The sequence below is a fragment of the Embiotoca jacksoni genome, unplaced genomic scaffold (assembly GCF_022577435.1).
Source record: "Embiotoca jacksoni isolate LCO1_2020_lvr unplaced genomic scaffold, fEmbJac1.0.p SCAF_8, whole genome shotgun sequence".
Classification (NCBI taxonomy): domain Eukaryota; kingdom Metazoa; phylum Chordata; class Actinopteri; family Embiotocidae; genus Embiotoca; species Embiotoca jacksoni.
This window is the reverse complement of record NW_027185436.1, coordinates 19,481,901-19,507,922: the sequence shown is the minus strand read 5'-3', so window position 1 is coordinate 19,507,922 and position 26,022 is coordinate 19,481,901. Positions and strand designations below refer to the sequence as shown.

At 41.5% G+C, this 26,022-nt stretch overlaps 1 protein-coding gene across 11 annotated transcripts in view; it reads right to left on the bottom strand.

Moving 5' to 3' along the window:
- Positions 1-26,022, bottom strand: part of ncor2 (nuclear receptor corepressor 2) — an 85,467-nt gene that overhangs the window by 40,031 nt on the left and 19,414 nt on the right. For all 11 annotated transcript variants that reach the window (XM_069138523.1, XM_069138525.1, XM_069138524.1 and 8 more), the window contains exons 4-10: positions 20,293-20,470; positions 14,811-14,993; positions 10,536-10,649; positions 5,014-5,070; positions 4,209-4,261; positions 1,466-1,532; positions 190-362 (exon numbers count right to left, since the gene is read on the bottom strand). In XM_069138523.1, the coding sequence (XP_068994624.1) occupies positions 190-362; positions 1,466-1,532; positions 4,209-4,261; positions 5,014-5,070; positions 10,536-10,649; positions 14,811-14,993; positions 20,293-20,470 (825 nt within the window). The remainder of the gene's footprint in view (positions 1-189; positions 363-1,465; positions 1,533-4,208; positions 4,262-5,013; positions 5,071-10,535; positions 10,650-14,810; positions 14,994-20,292; positions 20,471-26,022) is intronic.

The following is a 26,022-nucleotide window of genomic DNA, read 5'->3' as shown; positions in this document are numbered from 1 at the left end:
TAAAGAAGACCCGTCACTCAAATCTACCCACATATTACTGTAACTGAGCCACCTACATCGCACAGTGACACAAATCCACAGTAATTCTTCACAATAGCAGCAGTAACAAGGCAACAAATCAAAGCGATTAAGCCTGTTTCACAAATTGTGCCCGAGTGCCTGTTGTGAAAGGGGAGAAAATGATCCCACCTCTGCATTCGCTCCTGCAGCTCTCTTTGCTTGCGGATCTCCGGGAACTGTTTTTCATAGTACTCCCGCACCTTGCTCTCCTTGGCCCTGCGCCGTGGGTTATTTTCAATGCGCTCCACCTTCTTCTCCCAGGCTTCCATTAGCTGGTCATAGCGCTGGCAAAACTTCTGTTCCTGAAGGATCATAGAAAAAGAAAGATCTCAATCCACAGCAGATCCACTTGATTATAAACATTTCAGCCTTGTCTTTGAACTGGAGACATATACTGCACAGAAGATTTGAAAGTTACTGCTCAAACAAGACAACTCCTAATGCTCAGAATGATGTGTTATGCTGCCGTAACACTAAAGATTGAGTTATTCTGTAATTGTACCCAGGAATCCTGAAGCTTTCCGTGTGTCCCACCATGTTTGCCCCCATGTTCAGAGGGGGAAAAGTGTCATGTTGATATTCTATGGGGAGTCTAGCCTTGAGTCACAACCCTGGCAGACGGCAGTGCACCGTTTTCCCAGCTTCCTCACAGGCAGGCTATAAAGCAGACCATTAACCCTGGTGGAGACACGACCCTCACTGGGCTCGTAAACCACAAGGCGATGTCTCCCCACTCTTTGCCCACAAGGAGCTACCTTCCCCCACTAAGACACAACATGGGAAGAGAGTGGACACAAGCCCACCACTCTCAGACTTTTTCATACAGGTGCTGCAATTGAACTATTATTTCTAACATCACATGAACTTAAAACATGTAACAAAAGCAGAGCTGTGACATGGTTGCAGTCTTTAAAAGACAGCTATTTTCTCACTATATAACCAACTTGTGGTTGGTAAACAAATTGTGGACTTGATTTGCAATGAAGATTTTCTGTCATGCCAGTTGATTTTACGATGTCCGCCCGGCTCTAGCATCAGAGCTCACCCCATTGATCTTTGCTTTATTTATAGTCATGCTCTTTGGCTCAGTCTTGCTCAATCACTGGCAGGCACGAACACAGACTAACTCTGTGCAATGATCATTATAGTGCTTGGCTGACAGTGAATTCAATAGACGTATAAAATTATACTTTCAGATGACAGCATGAGGGATGTTCTTTGTTTTTACAAAGCAAACACATCCCCGGGGCACAGTGCAAGTACTGACAACAGACCATGCAAAGAGTTCCTTTCCTCTTTGGTATGCCTAAAATGGCCACTCACTTCAAGGAGCAGCTGGCCCAGTTTCACACTAGCCATCCGTCATGGGCTGAGTCCCAGCAGAGAGTCAAAAAATGTGACTTACCCACTGCTTACGAGCATGATTTCTTCTTTTGAAGTATAAGATGAGCTTCTTCCTCATCGCCTGGTTTCTAATAGGGCAGAAGAAAAAGGGAGGCATGGAGAGAACAGAAGGGGCAGAGGGACAGGAAGAAAAGAATAAGGTGAGGATAACACTCAATATCAGACAGTGCTTTGGCTTTCATCACAGTATATCCGAATGTGTGATGCTCTCTAGATCTTCAGGTACACAATGTCTTCCCTCTGCACTTTCGCCGTCTCACTTCTTTCACCAATAAATACGCACGCACGCACACACACACACACACACACACACACACACACACACACACACACACACACACACACACACACACACACACACACTCCCTGTCCTTGTATGCCACCGCTCGATAAACTCAAACTTGTTTCTGGGTGGAAAGGACAGCGAGGGGAGCCAAACTTATAAAACTTGTCTGTGCTGGGAACAGCAAGCGACAGTGCTTCAAATAAAGGTCAGGGCCAGTAATCTCCTTAGGCAGCCACTCAGTTTGTCTCTTTCTTTGCTGCAAGACAGAGTTTTATTCCTGACACTTAATCTGTCACTTGTAAGGTCACGTTCCCCGCTGATTAATGTAATCTTATTCTACATTAGTCACTTCAGCTGAGCCGCAGGGTCCTTCGGGTCACAGGCAAGGACGGGAGACGAGGAAGTGGGCTACTGACGGTGGATGAGTTTTGAGAAAATTTGAAGATAGTGTGATAACATTTAGCGTCTCGAGAGATAAACACACGCACGATGACCTGTTCTTCATTTTTCAAACACTATATCTGCAGAAACAAGACCAAGTTAAGTCTAAATGGCCTCAACCCCCAACCTACATAAACACTCCCACACATACAAACAGACACATGTTGAGCCATGCCATTGCAGCAGGAAAGATAAAAGCTGCCAAAGCCAGCTAGATAGAATAGGTGTTTACATATTGTGGCACATAATGGGTGAGAACTAACTTGGTATGGCAAAAACAGGGCTGATAGATTGAGCCCTTTAAAGACAGAGATGGCATTGTCCTCTGGACACCAGATGGCAAAGGAAAAGATTAGCAGCCCTGAACCCCTACAAAAGGTTTCCTTTGTCCTGCTCTAAGCCTGTGCCATTTCTAAGATATCGGAGACCACTGTAATTTGGCATAATACCTCTAAAACATGATGGCTGAAAGATTCATTATACGCACACTTTGCGACAGATGTTCTGCAGTGGTACAAATGCACTGAGCAAAAGCTTTTTGACCTTCAAAGGTTGAATTTGTCCTCACAGTAGTCTGCATATGCAAAGCATATTGACAAATAGCTGAGAAGTAGAAGCACTGTGTGTGCAGGAGATGAACTGGGATGGGGACTGAGAGCTCCACAGAGATATTGGTAGCCGTCTATCTGAGCAGGGATGAATGCCAACGATATCAAACCGGTTACTAAAACAAAGCAGTCAATTGTGCTGGCCCAGAGCGACACACTGGTATTTAATAACACACACACACACACACACACGCACACACGCACACACACACACACACACACACACACACACACACACACACACACACGGAGGGAGAGAGGACAGTTTTCAGTTAATTGCTTTGAGGTAATAATACTGATCAAACGGTGCAGAGATCAAAAGGAGTGAAGACAGCAGTGTGCGGCAAAGAGGTCACACATCTTGCGGTATGAAACTGTGCCCAGACTACAGTGCCAACGGCGGAGGGCAAGCCATTATAACCTTCCTAAAGCCTTTTGATGTGCCTCAGTGAATTATGGTGCTTAAAAGATTACAGATGGATATAAGCCTTATTGATAGACATGGCAGCGCCATGCAATGGTGTCTACTTTCTACTCCCCTTACTGCTGAATTAACAAAACCTGAACGTAAATAAAAATCACTGCATTTTCTTTGCCTATAGATTAATATGCTTGCTAATTTAAGTGCTACTGTTTGTGCAGAGTCACTTCCAAATTAAACACACTCTCAATGACAGTTCACATCCTTTCCCACCAGGCGTTTGCATTTTTCTTCTTTACCCTCTGCAGCCTCCATCATTCCGCACGTTTATTCCAGTGAGTTTCATTACTAAGTTTACATAATGACAATTTCATATCCCCCTCTGAAATGTAATTCTTTGCACTCTGCCAAGGGGGAAAGGAGGGTTAAAGTACAGGGGTAGCAAGTCTCTCTCACTGATGCAATATACAGCCACTACAGGAAGTAAGAGCTGCTTAAATTACCAAGATTCAATTTCTTATATTTAAAAAATAAAAATAAAAAAAAAATCCAAGGATCTGCCAAGACCCATAAAGAGAATACAACAAAAATTATAATGACTGCATATGTATCATTTATATAATGTAATAACAAGTTGACTTCTCAACCTTTTCAAGTCTGTTACCCTTTGAGAGGTTCAAAAATTCTCATGATCCAGATTTGTTGAATGAATCTGAGTTTGGTGTAATCTGGTCAATAAAGAAAATCATTGTAGTTTTAAATGCATTATTTATAATTGATAATATATTTCAAAATATAATATATTTGTATTTAAAATCTATAAAAACACATCCATCTCAGAAATCTGTAGTGACATAATTTGCACATCAAACAGTCCCACCGGAGCTCAGATTTCAATCGTTCAACTCTTCAGCAATTTTATATCTATGCTTTAGCGGTTGTGTACAATAAAACATTATAAATGAGGCATAAGTAGAGACAGACTTACATTTTGATGTTCTCATGGTACTGTTTGGTATCAGAAGGCTGGTTGTAGAGAGGCTGAAACAGGAGAAGAAACAACCAGATGAAAAAAAAAGAATCAGCCATATTTACAATTGCGCAACAGATTATAAATAGCAGCAACACAAAGGCTGTTTGACAGTGTCGAATCCAACATGTCTTGAACATGATTCTGACCTGACCCCAAGAAATAACCACAGTGACACAAAGCTCTTGATTAATGGCAGTCCAATCACCCGATCGAATTGAATCCAGAGAGCTCACTAAATGAAAGCCCTCAGAGAGCAAAACCTGTTGTGTTGCATCTTGCACAGGCTCAACAGATAATTCATCAAATAGACCCAAATGATCAAATTCAGTGGCTGACTGTTTGTGTGAGTGAGCGCAAGATGGATGGACAGGAAGATGGACAGATAATATGAGTCAGCAAATTATTGACAAAGGCAAAGAACTGAAAAATATATTATGACAACAAAAACCAGTCTGAGAATTATTATCACAGTATCAGAATTTTGAAAGTAGATGTAGGAACAAGCAATCCTTTAACATTTTACTGTAATAGAAGTTTCCTTCTTTAAAGTTACATATCAACCATATTGTGTCATGCAGTTTTAAGGGGAAGTAATCAAGTGTGTACTTCATTGATCTTAAGAAATGGGGACATTCAGGCTTATTCATCCTCTCGCCTCATCATCCTTTATTCATCTAATGTGACCTTGCGAAAATGAACAGTGTGAAAAAGAAAATTACAAGCAGAGAATTGTGACATAAAATCAAAAGTCTCTACTCACCAGTTCTACCCTGGGTCCCAGTCCCTCCAGTATCCTGTGAGCCTCTTCTGCCTTTTTCTGGTGGAAGACAAACAGAAGTAGTACATTAGCCGGCCGCCTGCACCTCTGCCATCACCACGGCAACGCAGTGAACATGCTCACTTGATCACTGCTTGCCGGATGGATGGACGGACGGCTGGATGCATGGAGAAACGGAGAGATGGATGCACTGACTATTATTAGAGCTTTTAACTCAAGCTGGGCCACAGCTCCTTGCCTCAGCCCCCTCTACCCTCCCCTCTCCCTTCTCCCTTCTCCCAGAAAAAAAAAAAAAAAAAAAAAAAAAAAAAAAACATTACTCACCTCCCCGGAGCGGAGAGAGGAAAGAGAGAAAGAGAAGGCAGGCAGAAAAGCAAGTGGGAGTGGAATAAAAAGTGAGTGGGAGTGAAAGACTTGAGGAAAAAAAACAAAAAAAAAACAGGGAGGGGGGGCTGTAGGGCTTTGGTGTTCATCTAATAAGAGACATCTGATGAAAGACAGAGAACGATCTCACCTCTACATACAACAATCAAAAACAAACTTACTACAATAGAGTAAGAAGGGAGAGGTGTTGGGGCATGAAGATGGGCAGCAAAAAAGACCTCCCATCTGTGTCTCTGGATGACCTCCCTACAACTCTGCTCCTCCATACATTTATATTTAGCTCCACCAGACAAATGTGCAAGCAGTGTCCCAGACTACCCCTCTCAGTGTTGGCTCCACTCTTCTTGTCATTCCACTCTGTACGATCGCTCTGCTTCATCGATCAAACAGAGCTTCCTTGGTGACACGCCGCATGCTCTATTGCTTTCCATCTCAGTTTATTTCCCCCAATGACCAGTGAGACCGGCCGCGCTGAGACACTCAAAGGCAGGATGGAAGTACAGGTGGAAGAGGGGTGAATGGAGAGGAACATGTGTGAGAAATTTCAGAGGTGATAACAAAGACTGAAGCTGCCAGTGCCTGTGTGCGTGTCAACCTTTATTCCTCATCACCCACCGGGTCATGCTGCTTCCTTGTCCATTTCACTCCGTCTCCACTGGAGTGCGAACACAGGAGGTGATTGGGATCTACTTCTGAGTTTATACAAGGCTCACGCTAACACACTAGAATGTAAGACCCCAGAGAAGCTCACACACGCAGCTCACCGCGAGTCAACACCAGCTTACAACTGGGTCACCTGTGAGTGAAGCAAATTGACATGGCTCCCGTCTTTAAAAGTGCCCTGTGCATTTCCTTTACGGTTAAAAGAAAAGCACAGATGCTCAATATTTCCACATGTAATACGTCTCATTTAAATGCAAATACAGGAAAAATGCTGCTGCTATTCTTCCTTCAGTCATTCCTGTTGCTTCCTCACCAGTGAGCAGGTGTAACAGGCTGCATAGTGTTGCCTCAGAGAGCTTGCACACTACAGGAGCAGTTAATGAGCAGCAATTATTAAAAGCATCCTTTCATCCTCGGGGAACAGAGAGCCTCAAGGATTTCACTTCATTTCCTAGCTGTGCTTCTTTAAACAAATTTTAAAAACAAGACTGCATGATGCTGACTTCAAAACTCATGAAGAATCAAATAGTGGGAACGACACATTTAGCAATGAAGAGAGGGGGAGGGGCGAGACGCAAAGGAAGCTGCACAGAGTATTGTGCTATCGCTCTGTCTGCGTGGTTAATTACACAGACAGAGCTGATGGTTTAATGACTGCCCTCTCCATCCGTCTCCACCGCATACACACACAAAACCTCACCAGACCCAAGCAAAGAGGCGGCTGCAATATTTCAACCATGCCCCCCTGTGGCAGCACACAGGACTGCTACTCTGGCAGAGGCATTACAGGGCTGTGAGATTAGCAACTGAATCAAGATCATTTCTCCAGCAGGTCACAAGACCCCTTAAATATAACATTTAATATCAGAAAACTCAAACTAAACCTATGAAAAAGCACAGTGGATGCAAGTACAATCACAGAAATCTGAAACTCCCATTGGAGCAACACAGAAAAGAAAACAGGGGAAACAAAGAAAGGCAAAAAAAAAAAAAAAAAAAAAAAAAAAAAAAAAAAGAGACATTGCCATCTTAATCCAGGATTCAGCAGAGCTATCAGAGTTAAAATAATGCAGCCTCAGTAGGGCTGTCTCTTGTGTTCTTGTCCATGACTGCCATGTTCCAAATATGAGAAGAGGGAACTTGAGGTGAGCCATCCTCGGGGTTTGACAATGGGCTGTCAGTAGAAATGTGGCTGTAACCCTGTCTCGGCGAGCTGGTGACACCGAGCCCAGGAGGGACAGATGACACCGTAGAGACACCAGCTCAACAAGGACGAGCTGAGGCCGCTTTAATTATAGGTAGGTGCCTAAACAAATGTACCTTAAAATGTATACATACTGTACTAAATATATCTACAAATACACACAAGCCACAGCTATTTTACGTGTCTTGAGCAGAAAGGATAGCTATCCGATACCAAAAACAAGTTTAAATGCATTCAAGAAGGACTAAAGCCAGATGTTGTCAGGTAAATGCTGTCGCTTCAGGAAGCATGCATTGTTTTTACTCCTTCCACATGTAATTATGTAGGATAGTGATGTGTAGAAGAGGGCATTTACAAGGTCTGTGTAAAGGAATCATGGCAGCTAAACCGACATCAGCTATCATCTATGTATTTGTTTGAGAGTGTTGACAGATTGGTGGCAAGCTACCTCAACTTTTGTTTAAAACAAATTGCTGAACTGCTTCTTTTTGCGTTTTTTTAGGGTTTTGGGTGCATGACGACCGACCTCTGGGCTGTAACAGGGTTTGGTCTCATTTTTAAATGCAGTCATTGAAAACCAAGATGTATGGAAGCTTGTTTTGATCTGGCAAATGGAGATGCAAACATGTGGTCAAATAGAAATACAAGTGTATTAAATATCATCTGGATTCATCTAAATTGAAATGCTTTAAAAGACATGGGTAAACGGAGCCTATGTAATGATAATTAATTAGGAAATAGTCTTGCATAGCCAGACCTACAGTGTCTCCAACACGCTGTACTGGGCCCATTATCATGATAGTATAGGGGGGGGGGACCCTTTAGTTTGTTTGCATTAATTTAAACCAGTCACAATCATCTCGGGCAGCGCTAAGCTAGGGATGCAGCGACACTAGCCTTGTACAATAGTGTTGGAGGTTGAAGTTGTTTTGGTGGAACATTTACACAACGTGGGGAGGCGAGCCCGAGCAGTAAAATGGCCAAATACTCACTAAAGACCGAAAAGAACGAAGCAGGCCTTATTGCATGATCCAAATCTTCGCTAAACTTTGCCATTTTCAGCGTGTGGGTTGCTAGCTCAGAAGTTGGTTGTTGTTTCCTATTGCAACAGGGATTTTAAAAACAGTAACACACAGATAGCAGAAGGGAAGGAAATGGCAGGTTGATAGCCACAGTTTACATCCAGTGACTCAAGACTATTTAGGAATAGATTAATAGCAACACAAATCTTTAAAAGTCAAGTTAAAAATGAATATGAAAATGAGTGGATGAGTAAATCTGAATGGGGAAACTAGAACAGAAGCTGGTTAAGGGAGAGAGGGTTGGTGTGGCAGGGCAGTGGACCAGCGTACTTCCTGTCAGTCAGAGGGAAGTGGGGAGTGTTGCCGAGGTCAGACTACATTGTGGAGTAAGCCTCGAGTCATTCTCAAACTTCCAGCCTTTTAGAGAAGTCTCAAGCAATCTGCAATGTCCTGTCCTTCCATAGAAATGTGTGCGTGATGACAGTGAGTCATGAAGGACAATCCCTGTGCCGTTACATGTTTTTTGTGCTCATCGGGCAGTGTGTGTGCAGGTTAGAGCAAAGTGTCATGACATCATTTCTAGAACTGTCTCTTGCTCAATGACATTTTATGACTGAATGCTTTGTTTGCCAGCTAATGGGTTTTAAACATGGATCTCCATTTTCAACATCCTACACTGCTTTTCCATTCAATAAACATGATCTGTCTTGAATGTGTGTTCAAAACATTCAAGAGCTTTAACTTTAACCCGTGATTCCCACAGGGGGCTTCAGGCCCCATACAGGTTAAATATAGGCTCTGATGCAGTGAAAGAGGACTTCCCTGCTTTAAATGCCAAACCCCATAAAAAAGGAAACTTGTGCCTCTAACCACTAGGTGGACTGAGAGCACTGAGAATCACTCCATTATGAAGTTAATCTACACACAGCTCTGCTGCTTATACTTATTGCTATTACTTGGACTAATGTAACACTTCCTAACAGCTTTATATGACCTTAACGCTGCTGTTTTGTCTTTGCTGAAAGAATGATACATTTGTAATGCTTGGAAAAAACAAAACAAATATTTGTGTCAGTGTGCATCTGAGTCACCTTCTAATGGGTGCAGGTTTTCGTGTGCATACAAGTGATTCATCGTGCCTGCTATGATGACCTTTATTAGCTTATTATGTTAGGCAAGAGTCAGACAGTACAGAGTAGGAGGGTCAGGTATGACATGAATACTTTGTGACACATTCTGTTTTTGGGGAAAGGATTGTTCCCCCCCCCCAAGAATTTCATGAAACAAGGTAAATGAAAAAGACAGATTTCCAAGAAAACACTTCTGCTACAGACAGACATTTGTCTCTTCAAAGCCACAGTTTTGTGCTCTCTATAATACACACTACAAGAGTTGTCAACACTTTGTTTACGTTGTCTATTAAATGTATTGAAAAATATAATGAAAGGCCTACAAAGCACTGGTCTCTTACTCATGGTAAAATCAGAGACTCTCTGTGGTCCCTGCTTGGTAATCAAGAGCCCCTTTTCCACTGCCAGGACCAGCTTGGTTTGCCTCTATTCTACTCACTTTTTCTGGTTTTACTTTGGCATAAGTTGTGGATTGCACCTGGTGTATGGTACAATTAGTGGCATCACCTCCAAGTGAGTGAGATATGAACAGGTGACACGAGAACACTGCAGACCACTGATTGGCCAGAGTGAATCATCAAAATCACTGTGTCACTATTGTTAAATAGCCAAGCTACTTTTGCGGCAACCTTTTAAAAAAAATTTTTTTTTAAAAAAATCATTGGACTGGTGAATAATTGGGAGGTGAATAAATTTCACTATTTGTATTTGTGTTACATCAAAGATGAGAGTTTCATGCAACGCTGCACTGAGGGGGCTACTATCTGCAGAGAGTCCACAAGAGTACCTGGTACTAAACGCAAGTAGAGTCGAGTACAGTAGGGTTTAGAGGAGCTTAGTTTATCTTACAAATACTGTTTTTATCTCCAATACTGACTAGTTGCCTTATCTCTGATATCAGAATGAGATAACTACACGAGGCAACAGAGAATATCCAGGAGATGCAACAGCCTGGCCTTGTTTGTCTTGTTCAGTGAAACAAAACTGAAACATCTCCTCTTCTATTCTTTACTTGTGTTATTCAACATACAGCATACATGAGCAAGTGAAACCAAATTCAGGCTAGAGTGGTGGACGTGCATGCGTGCATATTGTACTGACCCGATTCTCATCGTAGATGATCTGCACCAGGCTGCGGTGCTTGGCCTCGCTGGGTGGCGGTGAGATGGGCCTCTCTGGCTCGTGAGGCTTCGCAGCCTCCTCCTCGAGCTGTTGCTGTAACACACAAACACACACACACACACACACAAAGATGATGAGTTCACTAAACAAATTCCAAAAAAGGGCCTGGATCTTCCAGGAAGATCTGTAGCTCACACACTTCTGCTGCAAGATTAGAGTGTGTGTGTGTGTGTGTGTGTGTGTGTGTGTGTGTGTGTGTGTGTGTGTGTGTGTGTGTGTGTGTGTGTGTGTGTGTGTGTGTGTGTGTGTGTGTGTGTGTGTGTGTGTGTGTGTGTGTGTGTGTGTGTGTGTGTGCACGCGTGTTAGATCAACCGTTCCTCCTCAGCTCTCCAGCAGGGATGACACTAACTGTCCTATTAGCTGTAATAGCTATTAGCTCCCCAGGGTCTAGTTAATCAAAGAGTTACCACAACAGCCTGTAAACAAAGCCAATGCCTGCTGTGTAGCTGGAACATCCAGCGAGAGATTAAAAAAAATAAAAGAGAGACAGACGAGGGAAAACTAAAGAGAGTGAATCGTGGACGAATACTGGAAAACAGTGTGGTTCCCTTAACTTATTAGTCACCCTGGCATGTCACCAACCATTACTTGTGACTGTATTCCAGCAACAGAGAACTTAAGGAAATACTGTCTACGGTGAAGACTGAGCAAAAGGCAGTAATTTAGGGGTGAGAGATTCTACCATGGCTGATATCCATGAGCCTTTGTTTTAGTCAGTTCTTGTCCGTCAGTCTTCTGTTGAATGTGTGCAGAAAGAAGCTAAATAGCTTATAGAGAGAAATGCTAGTGTTTGACTCTGGCAGTCCATTTGCATATATTTACATGTATTTACATCTTTGGCATGTTGGATAGATATCAAAAATTTAAAAAGCCAACCCAAGAGCATTAGAGAGGGACTGCTATCTGAATAAATGGATCAGACAAGGTCATTAATCCTCCCACATTTTACAATGTGGAAGTAGCCACTTCCCTCTGCCTTTCATGAAGGTGGGAAACAATGAGTAAAAAAATGATTCAAACAGTTTATACACAGACTTTTCTGATGTGACACAGAAAGCTTGCGTTAATTGTTTTAGCAGCTCTTAAAGTGCTAAAACTTTGGTTTTCCTTAGCCCTGGGTATATTAGTATGTCAACAAGAACACTGATGAACATTGATGTACAAAATCATCTGGATAAACACATTTTATTGAAGGGACTTTTAAGTTTATTTATCTGCTACAAGTCTACTTTATGAAAGAGACAGACTTTCAGTAAAAGCTTGACAAAAACATATTTCAGCAGCTGGTATCCTGTGATGTTTAATAATAATCTCAACTTCTTCAGGGCATGAAAGGTCTCAAGTGCCCAAACAAAAACCATTCAAATCACAATTTTTTTTTCCCCATACTCTAATAATTAAAGGGTAAATGCAAATGCATGACACAAACTACGAGGGTCTATCGAAAAGTTCAGAGGCTGCTCTTGTTGAGCCTGAATGGTAAGTAGCACGGTGATGTGCACGGAGCAGGGGGAAGCTAAAACGTTCGTGAGAAAGTATTATTATTAAGTTTTGTTGCTTGATTATCATCAGCACGAGAGTTACACACATTTTTGTAAGTGCAAGACAAGAGCAGAGTGTATTCAGCTGTAATTAGTTGTCTGGAGGCCAAGTGTTGCTGAGTGGCGTGCATACAGCTCATCTACAGTTGAGTCACCCCCCACTCCCCTTACGCCCTCCCACTCATCTACTAACAGGGGCTTCAGAGAGGGGGGAAAGGCAGCCTCCAGGGGATCCACATGAGAGCAGAGCAAGATAGATCATCTTGTGCCATGATAGCTCTGGATAAGCATCTGGTGAGGGAAACGCAGACATTCCCATAGAGCCCCCCCCCCCCCTCTTCATTTGCCCCCCTTTCCTTTCCAAACCCACCACAGAGTAAAAAAAATAAACCAGCCATCCTGAGCTAGGCTAGGCTGACATGACACACGCTGGCTGTAACCTAAGCCCAAGCCCTGCCCGTTCACCAGCTCTGCCAGAACTCTTTTAAATAAAGTTTTATCATGCCACTTAATTAGTCCAGATGTTTTAATGCTTGAGGAGAGCTGCACTGTAAAAATATCCATAAAAACACTGAAGACTGAGTGAGGGGAGGGATCTTGAGTTGTGCTTGTAAGCGACAGAGCAAAGGTTCTTCATCGTTCAGAAGAACACCAAGGTTGAAATGAAATAGCCAGTTTTAGTGTGGTCTTTGCCACAACTTGGTAAAATACCCAGATTTCTTTCACACAATATTTTTTATTAACAAAGAAAAACAGGACTTGCATATTTCAGGAGATTTTATCAGCTATAGTTTATTTATGTTAGTTTGGCCAAAAAAAAAAGACTAAAAATGTAAACACTTAGCATTCGTCTTGTTTGTATTTGGAGGCCTTTCTCAACAACTAGCTGTGTTCCAAGTGGCAATCCACCATGACTGTCGCCATCTTGATTTTTGGAGCCAGAAGTGACCATATTTGGACAAGGGAAGTGAGGGGTTGATCTGCCCGCACATTTTTTAATGTAGCTAATAACACCAGTATGACTTACGGACATTTTTTTTTGTTGACTTTGTATATTATGAGATAAGTTGATGCTTTTTGAATGTAAGTCTATTTGAGCCTAGAGTGTTTTTGAAGCCAGCCCCTAGTGGCCCTCAGTGGTATTGCACTTTAAAGAGCCTTTGCATTGCTTCACTTTTTAGACTTGGAAACGACATCCATTTCCATATACAGTCTATGTTGGGTACCCAGAGGATGGTCAACGGAGAGGTGAGTGGCTTTTTGCTTTGGGTCATTTTCAGTTAAAACTTCCCACTCAAATGTCTGAGCTTCTTATAATCAATATTCTAAGGTTATCAAATCAATAGTCATGAATAGGGATCTCCTCAAGTCTAAGCTGTGAAGTAGCTCATCAATCTGAATGTCTATTATCTTAAACACTGTCAGATGAGACAAAATCACAAATGTACCTGTCATCAATAAAGTAAAGTAATGCTGATTTTAAATGATGATTGTCTTTTTAATGAGTACAATAAACAATATGTTAACGTATTGCTGTGTGTTGTGGAGGAAAAGATTTGGGTCGAAGAGAGGCAAAGCTAACCCGTACAGTTTCTTTCCTAAACATTGCAAGCAGCCAAAAGGGAGACAGTGTGGCAGGGATATGAGTGGTTTAGGAGTCACAAAACCTCCACCATAATCCTACTCCTCCCCCAGGGAAGCTGTTATTTATAGCCACATATATTTTTAACCTACTTTTCTCCTAAATAAAAGGACACAGAGGAGAGAAGACAAAAAGAAATGCAGATGCCTGGAGGAGTGCGCGTACATAATCACTGCACACTGAGCGACAAACAGCTACAAGCTTGAATGCAGCGATTACAACACAGCGAAACCTATTTAAGACTTTGTTGCTCTGATGCCAACTGAAGCCTGGCAGGGGAAATCACATTGGAAAACCCCACATTATAAACAAATGAAAAACTGCACTAAGAAAATACAACAAGGATACCAGCACTGGCAAGGACTTCTACAGGCATGACAAACAAACACATCTGTACCTCTCAAGTGTTTTTAGGCTCATCTGCCTTGTCAGAATTTGTGTACAAGTCACATGAATGACATCTTAAAATTGCTTCTACCCAACTGTCTTCATTTCTCACAGGCTGTACACAAAATAATACCTCAGGGAAAATATAACTGCATGTCAAGCAGTGCTGGAGTTCCTAGATAGCAAAATTAACATTATCTAGAATTTAAAATAAAATCAGATGTTGTGATCTCAAAGGCCACTTTCCCTCCAAAACCCAGCTTTGTTGTGACTGCCACCTTCTGACTACAAAGTGAATGACAGAACATAAAAACAGTCATGTGGAGCTCATTATTTGTCTTCCTTTCAGTAGCTAGACAAATATGTAAAGGAGCACACATTCCCATTGACATCCAACTCATGCTTTAAAGGTGCTATAACAATCAAGAAGTTAAAACTCCGACAGGAATATTAATCAGGAGGCACCTCGGGCCCGAGTGCCAAAATAATTTCCCTGCAGAAAGAAATAAATCCATCTTAAAAACAAGGAACCAAGCGGGAGATAGCATCATTCGTCAATCGCTTAACACAAAGCAAGCCAATATAAAGCTGTGAAGTTACAACTGGATCCGTACTTGTACAGACCTGTTTTTTGCGAAGCTTGCAAATCTGCTGCTCCACCATAGTGATCTCCCTGTCCACGCGGTCCATGTTCTGGATCAGCTCCTCCTTGGAGAAGCGAGCTGGCACCAGATCCAAGTCCTGGTCCATGTGGACCGGGCTCACAGGCGAGATTGGCTCCAGCTTCCCCATGCCACTTCCACGCTCCTACAGAAGCACAACAAAAAGAAGAATGTAAAATGTAAAAGATATAGTATGTTTACAGGCAAACACAATCATAAAGTAATTTAATTTAAATCAGACAGTAGAAGGAAGAATGACAACAAAGAGGAATATTTCAAAAAGGATTTTTCATGAAATAAGACAAGTGTACCCAATGTTTGGGGGGGGGGGGATTATTATAAACGGCAGGTCAGAAGAAGATATTTCACGACAAGCATAAAGACCGTCTTGATGGGAATGACCATATTTAATGAGTGAGCGTGCACATTTTCATTTCCTCTTTTTCCTGCTGATAGCAGCCATATCTTCATGTGACTGTCTGTACATTACTGTACAAGAATTCACCCAAACACAGTGAGTGTACCCTTCGAGAAGGTAACACATGCCAGTAATGAAGTCCACTGGGTAATGAAAGTCGGTGTAGTGTCTCCGTGCCACTAGACCACACTAATGAATATGAGGTCGCAGCCTCCCTCGCCAGGATTATGCACAAGAGTGCCGGCAGCTGGCTTTACTTAAGAGACTTAGTGTGAAGCATTAAAAAAAAAAAAAAAAAAAAAAAACTTTTTTTTGGATATGTGTGTGTGTGTGTGTGTGTGTGTGTGTGTGTGTGTGTGTGTGTGTGTGTGTGTGTGTGTGTTGGAGGGGTGGGGGGGATCTGAAGGGTAGTACAATGTGTAAGTGGGTTTAAAGGTACTTATAAACAGTACCCTCTGGCAAAAACATGAAAATAGTGTCTGTCAGTCAAGCTAACAATACGCAGTGTGGCTCATCAACTGAGCATCCTTCCTGATGAGATCAATTATAGAAGCGACGCATGGAAACACTGATCTTCCAGGCACAGTACAGTACTCTGAAGTAATATTGAGGAAAATCCACTCTTTCATAACTTTTACCCCATTACATTTGGATACATTGATGGTGCTACTTTCAGCCATTATTTTCCCTCCAGAAGCTGGTCTACTGTTGCTCTATCACCTGTCTGCTGACGTCCCCTCGTGACGTTGTTTGTAGCAGAATAATGGCTGAAGCTACAGCGGGAGGTTGCGATGAGCAAGAGCGTCCGTGGCCTTACAGCCCCGTTTTCTTTTTATCGGTGTTAGGGATTGGCTTTCAAACTGCATCAGCAGCCAATAGCACTCAGATCCAGTTGTGAAAGCTGGTCTGAAGTCAGTACATCAGAGAGTCACTTGACACTGTGCTATTAGGCGCGCACACACGCACACAGTTATTCCTCTGCCTTTCTGTTGAATGTAAATACTGAAGTTAACTTTGTAACTGTATGTAAATATTCATGGTCATTCACCAAGCCTGATGAAAAGAGGCAGAAGTAGAGAGAAGATGACTCCCCTGAAAAAAGACTGCTTTTATTTTATGTGGACAAAACTGCTGTTTCAACAACAGATGATTTTCCTCAGGTAAAAGCGAGGCGGTGAGCATGCTTGTATCTTAAAGACAATTCATGATGTCAGCTCAGTGTAATGAGCCTAATGAGTCATCTCGTATGATTTATCTTTAGGTCGTACACGGACACATACTTTTATATATACAACAATCGAGAGAATACACACTCAGAAGTTCCACACATGCACTCAAAAACACGATGGCAACCTCCTGACAGCAAGAGGAACGCCTTTGTTTATCATCTGAATAACATTAAAACATCTTAGAGAAAGCAGCTGAGTGAAACTGCTTATCAAGAATAGGGAAATTTGTGGACAGAGATACAAATTGGAGATATTGTTGCCTTGGTGTGTGTGTGTGTGTGTGTGTGTGTGTGTGTGTGTGTGTGTGTGTGTGTGTGTGTGTGTGTGTGTGTGTGTGTGTGTGTGTGTGAGATTGTTCAGGAGACGACACAAGCAGATGATAAAAACATCTGTTGATTTGCGTCTTTATCTAAGGAAGTTTACATGACAGAGCAGAAATGATGTCAGTCATCTCCACATTAATTAAAAGAAGGGAGAGAAACAGTATTTTTTCTTAACCAAGCAAGTCCTTACTCGTAAATAATCTAACTTCAGTTGTTACTCTGATGGTTACTAGTTTTCCCAAGTAACAGTACTTTTATTTGCTCCTAAGTCCTCCTAAATGTCATTAAGTGCAATTTCCCTGAAATAACATAGTATGGCCTTTATAATGAAATTAATTGAAATAAAGCAAGCGTATACACTCGTTTATCAGAAAAACACAGAGCCCTCTTTAGTACTATGTTGAACAATCTTAGGTCTGGACAGCTAGTGGAAATAACAAGGAACTTTATCACAGTGCAGATTAGAGCATACAGACATCAATGCTTTACACAGCGTCCTGAAATTGATGTGCAAAATTGGTAACGGGAAAATGGGATTAAGCAACAACTAATGATTCTTTTTTATAACCAATTCATCTGCCAGATTTTTCATTCATTTTCATTTGGTCTAATAATGTAAGAAATGTATAATGTACAATGTAAGAAAACAGTTAAAAATATTAATTACAATTTCCCAAAGACTAAGCTAGCAGCTAACATATTGATCATCAAATTGCTTGTATCTACCAAAACCCAAAAATATTCAGTTTACTATCATCAATCAATCTTCTATTTTTTTTTTTTTTTTTTTTTTTTTTTTTTTTTTTTTAAGTAAAGCAAAAATCTTTATTAAATGGTCAAAACTATGAACAGTTGGAGGAACAAATTTTCTGGGCGCAGAGAAACAGGATACAATAAGATGATGTAAATGAAAATGAATGATGCTGGTATTACATAAACCTCTTTATGCAACAACACATGGAAAGAGGAAGACGGGGCCCAGTTGCAGGAGCAGGATTTCTCTGTTTCTGTATTTGCGTTCCTACTTTCTGAATGTATGTAACCACTCTGGAGTTTATCCTCCATAAATGACTGTGTTGATCCAGCTTGGCGTTTGTTCTGCGTTATTTTTAAAATGTCTGAAATGGACTTTATGTAAGTGGGCTAATCTGGACTAGGCAGGCGGCATTACAGCCCCGTAGACCTGCGATGATTGAAAATGTCAGTGCCAGAGGATGTCGAGCGGTCGTCCAAGATGAAGAAGCCCAAGGTTGCCAGTTAGTCATAAAAATTCACCACAGATCAAAACTACAACAGGAAAATAATGTTTTGGATGGTTTGACTTTGGCTAAAACAATATCTATGTGTAAATAATACCACAACCCTCCTTATATGTGTGACCATAATTTCTCTTAGGTGACAATAACACAATAGTGATGTTTTAGTGACATGTAGAAGTTTGATATATTGTATTTAGTCTCCCATCGAGCGTATACAATCAAAGCGATGTTTTATTGGCCTGTCCTATAGACAGAAATGTTCATTTTGGGTTAATGCCATTATTTAATCATAAAGCCTTTATCTACTGATACCGATATCTTTCAAATATTATCATGCATCTTTTTTAAATGGATTTATGAAAGCTGTCACAAGTTAATCTCTGGCCGTCATTGTTAGCAGATACTCTGATGACATTGGAGTCTGCATCATACATTTCGCAGCTCGACAACTAGTAGTTAAATACCAAATAAAGTTTCATTAAAACCAAATAAAAGTGTGAGGCCACAGACGCAATTCTGCTCTGCTCTATCAAACACACTTGCCTTTCAATCTTCCTGTTTCTTCACTTTCTTCACTCCTTTCTGTACCTCATTCTTATTGGGGCATCAGTCAATGACATTTTAACATCATTGTGTGTGTGAGTGGGTGAATGGGAAGCAAACTGTAAAGCGCTTTGAGACCGCTAAGGTGATGAAGTACCATCGAGGTGCACACCATTTATCATTAAAATAATGTTCACCCCTATTAGAGATGAGTTGTCACTGAAACCAGAAAAGCATCTGACCAGGGGAGACATCTGAATAAAGCCCACTGAATATTGGATTTTTGAGGCGAATACCATTATTTATATTTGAGAACAATATATCATCTGACATACACACAGATTCCAATATAACTGTAATGAGCTAATATCAGCCATCTGTCTGGTTCTAGCTTCAAAAGAGGGTCAGTTAACATGCATAGATACACTTCTGACAGAAGTCTGACAAGCAAAGCTGTTTAGGTCTGAATAGTGTAAACTATTAGTCAGCTTTGTCTCATGGATTTCTACAATGACATACATATTTTATAACTTCAGTAGCAATGCTCACTCTTTAAGCCATTCAAGGCGGGTGTGACAAAGTCCTCATTCTAATCTGCTTTTGTAATTCATTTCCTTGTAAAAAAAAAAAAAAAAAAAAGACAAAATCCATTGAACTGCTATGGTGTATAGTAAGAAAATGCTGATTTTGTCCTTCCCTGAATCCCTGTTCATGCGATTCATGCTACAAACATCAGTTGTTTCTGATACTACTGGCCTACTCCCTCTTTTCCTGTCGGTCGTAGGTCTCTCACGCCTCCCTTCCCCTCTTCCCCTTTATCTGTGTCTTTTCTACACTTGCCCTTTGCCTTATTTTCAGTTGCATCTCTCCCGCTATCCCACTATCTGCTAGGTGCACTTGTTCCGTGCCAGTGATTGTATCCGACACCACTTATATAATGGGTTTACAGCCCTTACTGTTCCGAGGGGAGTTACTGGCATTCCTGAATATTTCCCTGCTAGCTTTACAGTCAATGTTTCTTTTTTTCTGTACCCTGTTATTGGTGTATCTATTTACCATTTCTTGGCTGTCTGCCTCTCCTGACGGTTTGAAGCTCTCTGTGTAATGTCAGGAACGCCTCCCCATCAGCAGCTCTACACAGCAAGCAAGTCGTTTTGATCTGCAGTTCACACAGTTTCATCCTCAGTCTTTTGAAATCTAGGTCAGCTCTATTATTTATTAATTGCTGTTTCACAGCACCCTCAGTCTTCCCACTGCTGCTCTCAGAGATCCAGCTTAACTACAATGCAGAATCTCCTTCTATGACTTCTGCTGTGGTGTGTCTAATAACATCCTTTGGGGGCTTTGAAGGAAGCTGGCAGGATTAATGAAATACAAAAGACTCAGAGACGAAGCTCACACCATTTTCTAGGAAGAAAAGTGGTCGCAACATCTACTTTATGAATCATAATTTCTCAAAATCTCCTATTGGCACATCATCATTAATAAGCAATACTTCAAAAATATGATATATGCCAAGCCTTCTATTATGAAATTTAGCATAAATTCAGTTTATTCTTTGCATTTCACAAAGCTTTTGTTCAATTGACTGTTTTGCTTGGCTTGTACCATCGTACTGTAACATACTGCAAACTGTCAATATGATACACTGCACTTTATAATGACTACTGACCTTTGACATATCATCAGCTCCTCCCAGAGGCAATAGCGGCCGGTGGGATGAAGGCCTCATCAGAGCCTCTGGTCCCATATCCAAACGAGGTCTTTTGATTTCCGCATACTCCACCTCTGATTGGCCGGTGGGATCTTGTAGGTAGATGTGCTCGTAGCGGATATGCTGTTCTTGTCCTCTGCAACACAGAAAAACACAAAGTGTAGCAGATTAGAAAAAGTATGGAGAGCTACTGAAAAACTTGAATGGAAACTAAATGTGTTTTGTTTCAGGTTCTTAGCTACGCTGACAGTCTGGACCACTTTTCTGTTCTTCAGACTGAATTGCGATGCCACTTTAAACATTTCAAGATTTTTTCGATATTAAAGACTGGTGAATTTTCAACTGGCAAATGGAAACACCAAATTTGTAAAGACCTGAATGATTTTAACAAGGGCCAAGTCACTATGGCCAGACAATTGAGCCCGGAGCATGTCCGAAACACAAAAGGCTGTTTGGGTGGGATTCAGCTCAAAGCACAGCGGAGCTCAGGTACAGCTGAGGCAGGTGAATTAAAGCATAAACTAATATAAATTGAGCCAAATCTGATCAAGTGTGAGGGAGAGACTGATCCCAAGGAACAACTAATGGACAATAAGGACCATGTGAAGTCGGACAATTTGATCATGATCTTTTACCTGAAATATTAGACCAGACCGCAATAAAAGAAAGCTCACTTCCAAAGCATACTCAAGGGAACAGTGAAGCAAACAGAAAGAGAGATGGTCAATAACCCAATGAAAGGTGGAAAAAAAAAAAAAAAAAAAAGAAAAGAAATCTATCGAATCCTCTTCTATGATATGCAAGTCTGCAACTACAACCCCTATATCTGAATATATCTCCAAAAGCATTAGGAATCGGATGATGTCTAATTGCTTGTGCCTAGCTGAAGCCTCACATCTCTGCTGCTGTAATGATTCAAGTTCACTTCTATGAAATCATTGTCCTCCAGTGCGCCTTACAAATTGTGCGCTGTAATAAGTTTGAGCAAGTGCATGTGTATCCCAGAGAATTAATGCTACTTGTGAATTTGGATTGTAATACAGAGTATTTCTAGAGTTAGGACTTCTTGATGTATGGCATTTAGTAGGCGAAATGTCCTATTTCACAATGTTAATAAAAGTGAAAATTAATTTGTGGATTGGCCTTGTTATTCGGATTCCCTAATTAAAATCACAAAGTTCGTTTTTCCATAATCCTGCTGACAAACACACGAACAAACCAAAAACATAACTTCATTGGCAGAGGTAATGATCCAGGATGTGAGGACATCAGTAGCACTCAGACAACACTGACCTTCTGAGGTAGGACATGTTTTTTTGGTTGTTGTCGGGTTTTTTTTAAACATGATGACCTAATCACATCACATTCAGAAAGACTAGCATACAAAGACACATTTGTACAAAAGCACAAGATGACAATTACAGCCCGAGATCAGTCTGACCCAAATCTTTACTGTTGTGATCAAGGCACACACAAACGCCAGCTGGCTTGATTTGGCTCAAACATCAAGTAATCACTGAAGGCTTTTCTTCTGTAGAAATGGAAGACTGCAATGGGTCACTCAGGGCTGAAAGTGGAAAGAAAGGCAAGCAAGAAACTGGAAATGGTGACTCACTGTAACACTACCATCTAATGGTTTTAAATATAGCAGGGGATGGTGGAAAAGTGGAAAAGGTTTTACAGGAGATGGTAGAAAGTCAGTGGCCACACACACAAAGGCTATAATGCGATTTGTTAAATTGTTACAGTAGGAACTATGACACTCACTATAATGTACCACAGAAATACAACTCATCTGGAAGGCTGGGAATGACAATAATTACTTTAACAGTAATTGGAGTAGGAAGATGCTCTATAATGTAATGTGATCTGTTCATGATCTGCTGCATGTGTGGTACAAGTATAAGTCACACTCATCACAATCATTAAACTCGTTAGGAGAATGGGGGAAAATAGCCAGCAACAAGTTAGAGCAGCCCAGTAAAGGGGGCTCTTGGTGTGCAGTCAAATGACAGCTTCCAAATGTTAACTGCACTCGCTACTTAGATCTGGGCAATTTTATTAGCCCACTTGTAAATGGCTCTCTGTTCCTTTCAGGGAACAGTTTTCTCAAGTCGGCCCTGGAGGCAGATGCCAGAATGTGAGTGCCAGTGTCAAAATGGAAGTGGCTTCTGAAGAGAAGAGGGAAAACACAACCATAATTGCTGGTCCAGGCCCACAATGGCCTAGTGTGCGGTTTCTCTATGTGCCAAAGAGCATGGAGCCCTTCTCTGTTGAAGTAAGGTGCAGGACGGGTGGTGTAACAATCGACACCATCCACTGAGTGGAACAGAGATTTATGGAGAGATATGTCTGAATCTGCACGTTAAAGAGGTGGCATGCAGCGTGTGTGTGCGCGTGTGTGTGTGTGTGTGTGTGTGTGCGTGTGCGTGTGTGTGTGTGTGTGTGTGTGCGTGTGCGTGTGTGTGTGTGTGAGGAGAGAAATGGATGGTGGATGTTTATCTGTGATTGCTTAAATAAGTGCCACAGAAAATAGTGGACCAAAATTATTACCCAGATGGTGTGTGACTACTCCCCCGGACACAATTTTCTCACTCATTCAGTCGAATACTTCCTCATCTCCATGGAGGGTTGGCACTTACATAATCACATCATCAAGCTCTCCTTCTCTCCCTCTCTCCCTCTCTCTCTTTTCCCCTTCTCCCTCTTGTGAGCGTGCAGAATAATCTGATCCCTGGGGAGGATTTGTCTGAAGGACAAGAGAAAAAAATGTGTGTGGAGGTGGGGGGCGGGGCACTAGGGAGTGGGGGAGGGCGGTGGGAAGGTGTGTGTGTGTGTGTGTGTGTGTGTGTGTGTGTGTGTGTGTTGGGGGGGGGGGGGGCAACATCACAACACCCAACAACAGCTCCATTACTTTCTTACTGGCTTGGACCCCATTATGACAAGAACAGAGATCATGTGTGCCGATAGCAGCCTGTTATTGTGAAAGCACTACGGCGTTTGTGTGGCTGCCAATCTCTCCATGGCTCCCCGGAGGAGCAGCTACGCAGCTGTGCACGGCGTAGGGGTGGCTGACAGAGAGACGCCTGGCCAAGTGCACCACAGCTGGGATGAATGAGACTGAGAAAGTGCACATCATCAAGAGAAGGGACGGCGGGTGGAGTCCAAAAATGTTATGCTCAAACACTTAACTCTTCTGTTCATGTTGCTGAACAAAAAAAAACACATTACCCAATGGCCAGACCTACATGAGACAGGGTTATTTACCAAAGGTATCCACATAAACACAGGATACTGCAATAAATGTAATGTTTTTCAGCAATCAATATGTCGTATAAATTCTGGAGAGTGGGAAGTGAGCTGTGGGATCCATGGGGGATTGTAGCTTATGGGTAGAAGTGGGAAAAGCAAAGAAAGCCTCGATGCATTGTAATTCTCTTATGAGTAATTCAGCACTGATAAACTAAACTCCTTAATCAAGAAAGGTCACATTACAATTACAAATGAAAGACACATATTTGGAAAGATTATCTAGAATAATCCGTAAATAATAGCAATGATCAAACTGCACATATCCATATACCAAAAACCTCAGAATTATACCCCCCATTTACTATGCTAATCAAAGTTTCACCAGAATTATTCTAGCCATTACAAACTAATTTACTGTTATTGCATCATACTTGTTTTTACTCTCTGTTCTGGCCAGAAGATAAACTAACCCCAACTCTAGCCTAGCGATTTCTCCGTATTGTGATGCTTCCTATAAAATGTATTCTCTCCTTTTTCTCAAGAAGCCAGTATGATCTCCGACAGATGGGAAGAGGCGGAGTGACTGAGATACTGCCTGGAGTAAAGAGGAGGAAACAAACAACAAGCACAGTGGCTCACCAATGATTATACTGTTGTGTTTTTCTGACCTGTAATTCGACCAAATTTGGAGCACTAGCTTAATAGCACATCTTCACCTTGAGTTCAGAGCAGACAACTAAAGAGCAGATGATGGATACATCGATTTGTCAGACTGAGAAGCACATCATGCCATCTTTGATGAAAAGTACAGTTCCGAAGGCCATATTAGCGCTCACACTTTGTCAGAGCAGTAATGTGAGGTTGCTGCAAATGGAGACAGGGTGTGCAGAATTACTGAGACTTATGAAAAGACAAGCACGCATCTTAGCGGAGAATAGATTGAAGGATCGCCAAAGCCAGAATTACACTATTCAGACTCTGAATGAGGGCTTCAGAGTGGATTCTAAGCCCTCTAAAGGAATGCTGAAGGCCCTGATATATTCAACTGAAAGACACCCCCCCCCCCCATTCACCCACCCCAGACACTTGCCAGCAAGACCAGTGGCATAATTCAGTCTCCACAAAGAAACGTGGGCTAACTGTCTATAGTCTCCCCTTTTGATAACATAGCTTTTTTTTTTTTTTTTTTTTTTTTTTAAATCTACCGACAAACAAATTCGCCGCTCCACTGTAGAAGTTGCACAAGGCAGAGGCACCGACTGAGTCAACGCCGAGAGGCTGCCAAAACACCCGTGATTGAATGAAGGATGTCAGCAAATCAGAAGCTGGTGGGTAGCATTCGAAACTGTGTGGTGTTTTATTTCTGTATCAACCCATGACCAACTGTTCCCACACTGTGGGCTAGCTAATAACTGTTAAACGAGGCCTAACACGCTCTCCGCCGTACTATGAAGACCATAATCCTATCTGATTGATACTTATAGACACCGACACAACTCGCAACAGCCCCACACTGCTACAGTGTCATTGAACCATCTGCTGTCTGCTGTTATAACTCCACTACGTTTCAGACAAACAAGATATTTTCTATCTTGACAGACAGCCCCCCCTCCCCCCACTACATCTCACATACTATGCATTCAACAAATATCTGCCAGCTGATTTCCAGTCAAATCAGCCAAAACTGTATACTCGTTGTGTGTTTTAACACATGCAAGAAAATCAACTGAGATGAAAAAATATATTCCTGTGACTTATCCTCTGTGCATCATTCAAAATTCATAGCATGCACATAAATCATTCATAAGTATTCATCAAGTCTCATCTTCAAAAAAAGCATGGCAATATAAATAATAAAGATATCGGTAGGTACAAGACCTGAGTCTCCAGAGACCAAGTGCTATTCATACAATGCTTTGCCCGACTTATTGTTGGTCTATTGAAGATGGCAAAGCTCCATTGCCCCGTAGAACTTTAACACAACATTACAAAAGAATGACTTGCGGATGCCAATTACATAAGGATTACACTGGGGGAGGGTTAACAGGCAGAGGCTTTACTAGAATTATATTGTATAAAAATGCAGCCTCCACTGACCCTGCTCTGTCTCTCAGTCACCAAAACTCAATAAGGACAAATACATTAAAGAGTCAATACTGCCATAGTACATAACTGTAGCGTACACAGGTCGACTTCCAGATGGCTTCCTTGTTGCCTGACAAAACCCACATTCTCTCACTTTCAACTATTGCTATCAATAAAAGGTACAAAATTTAAAAAAAAACTAATTAAATCAAAAAATAGATGCATCTATTATTACAAAATATACAAACCCCAGATTTATAACAATGCAAAATTTGGGCCTGGCATAATTCCATGCAGTTAATTATTTATTTACATACATTGACTACATTGACATTATATTTGTATCATAAA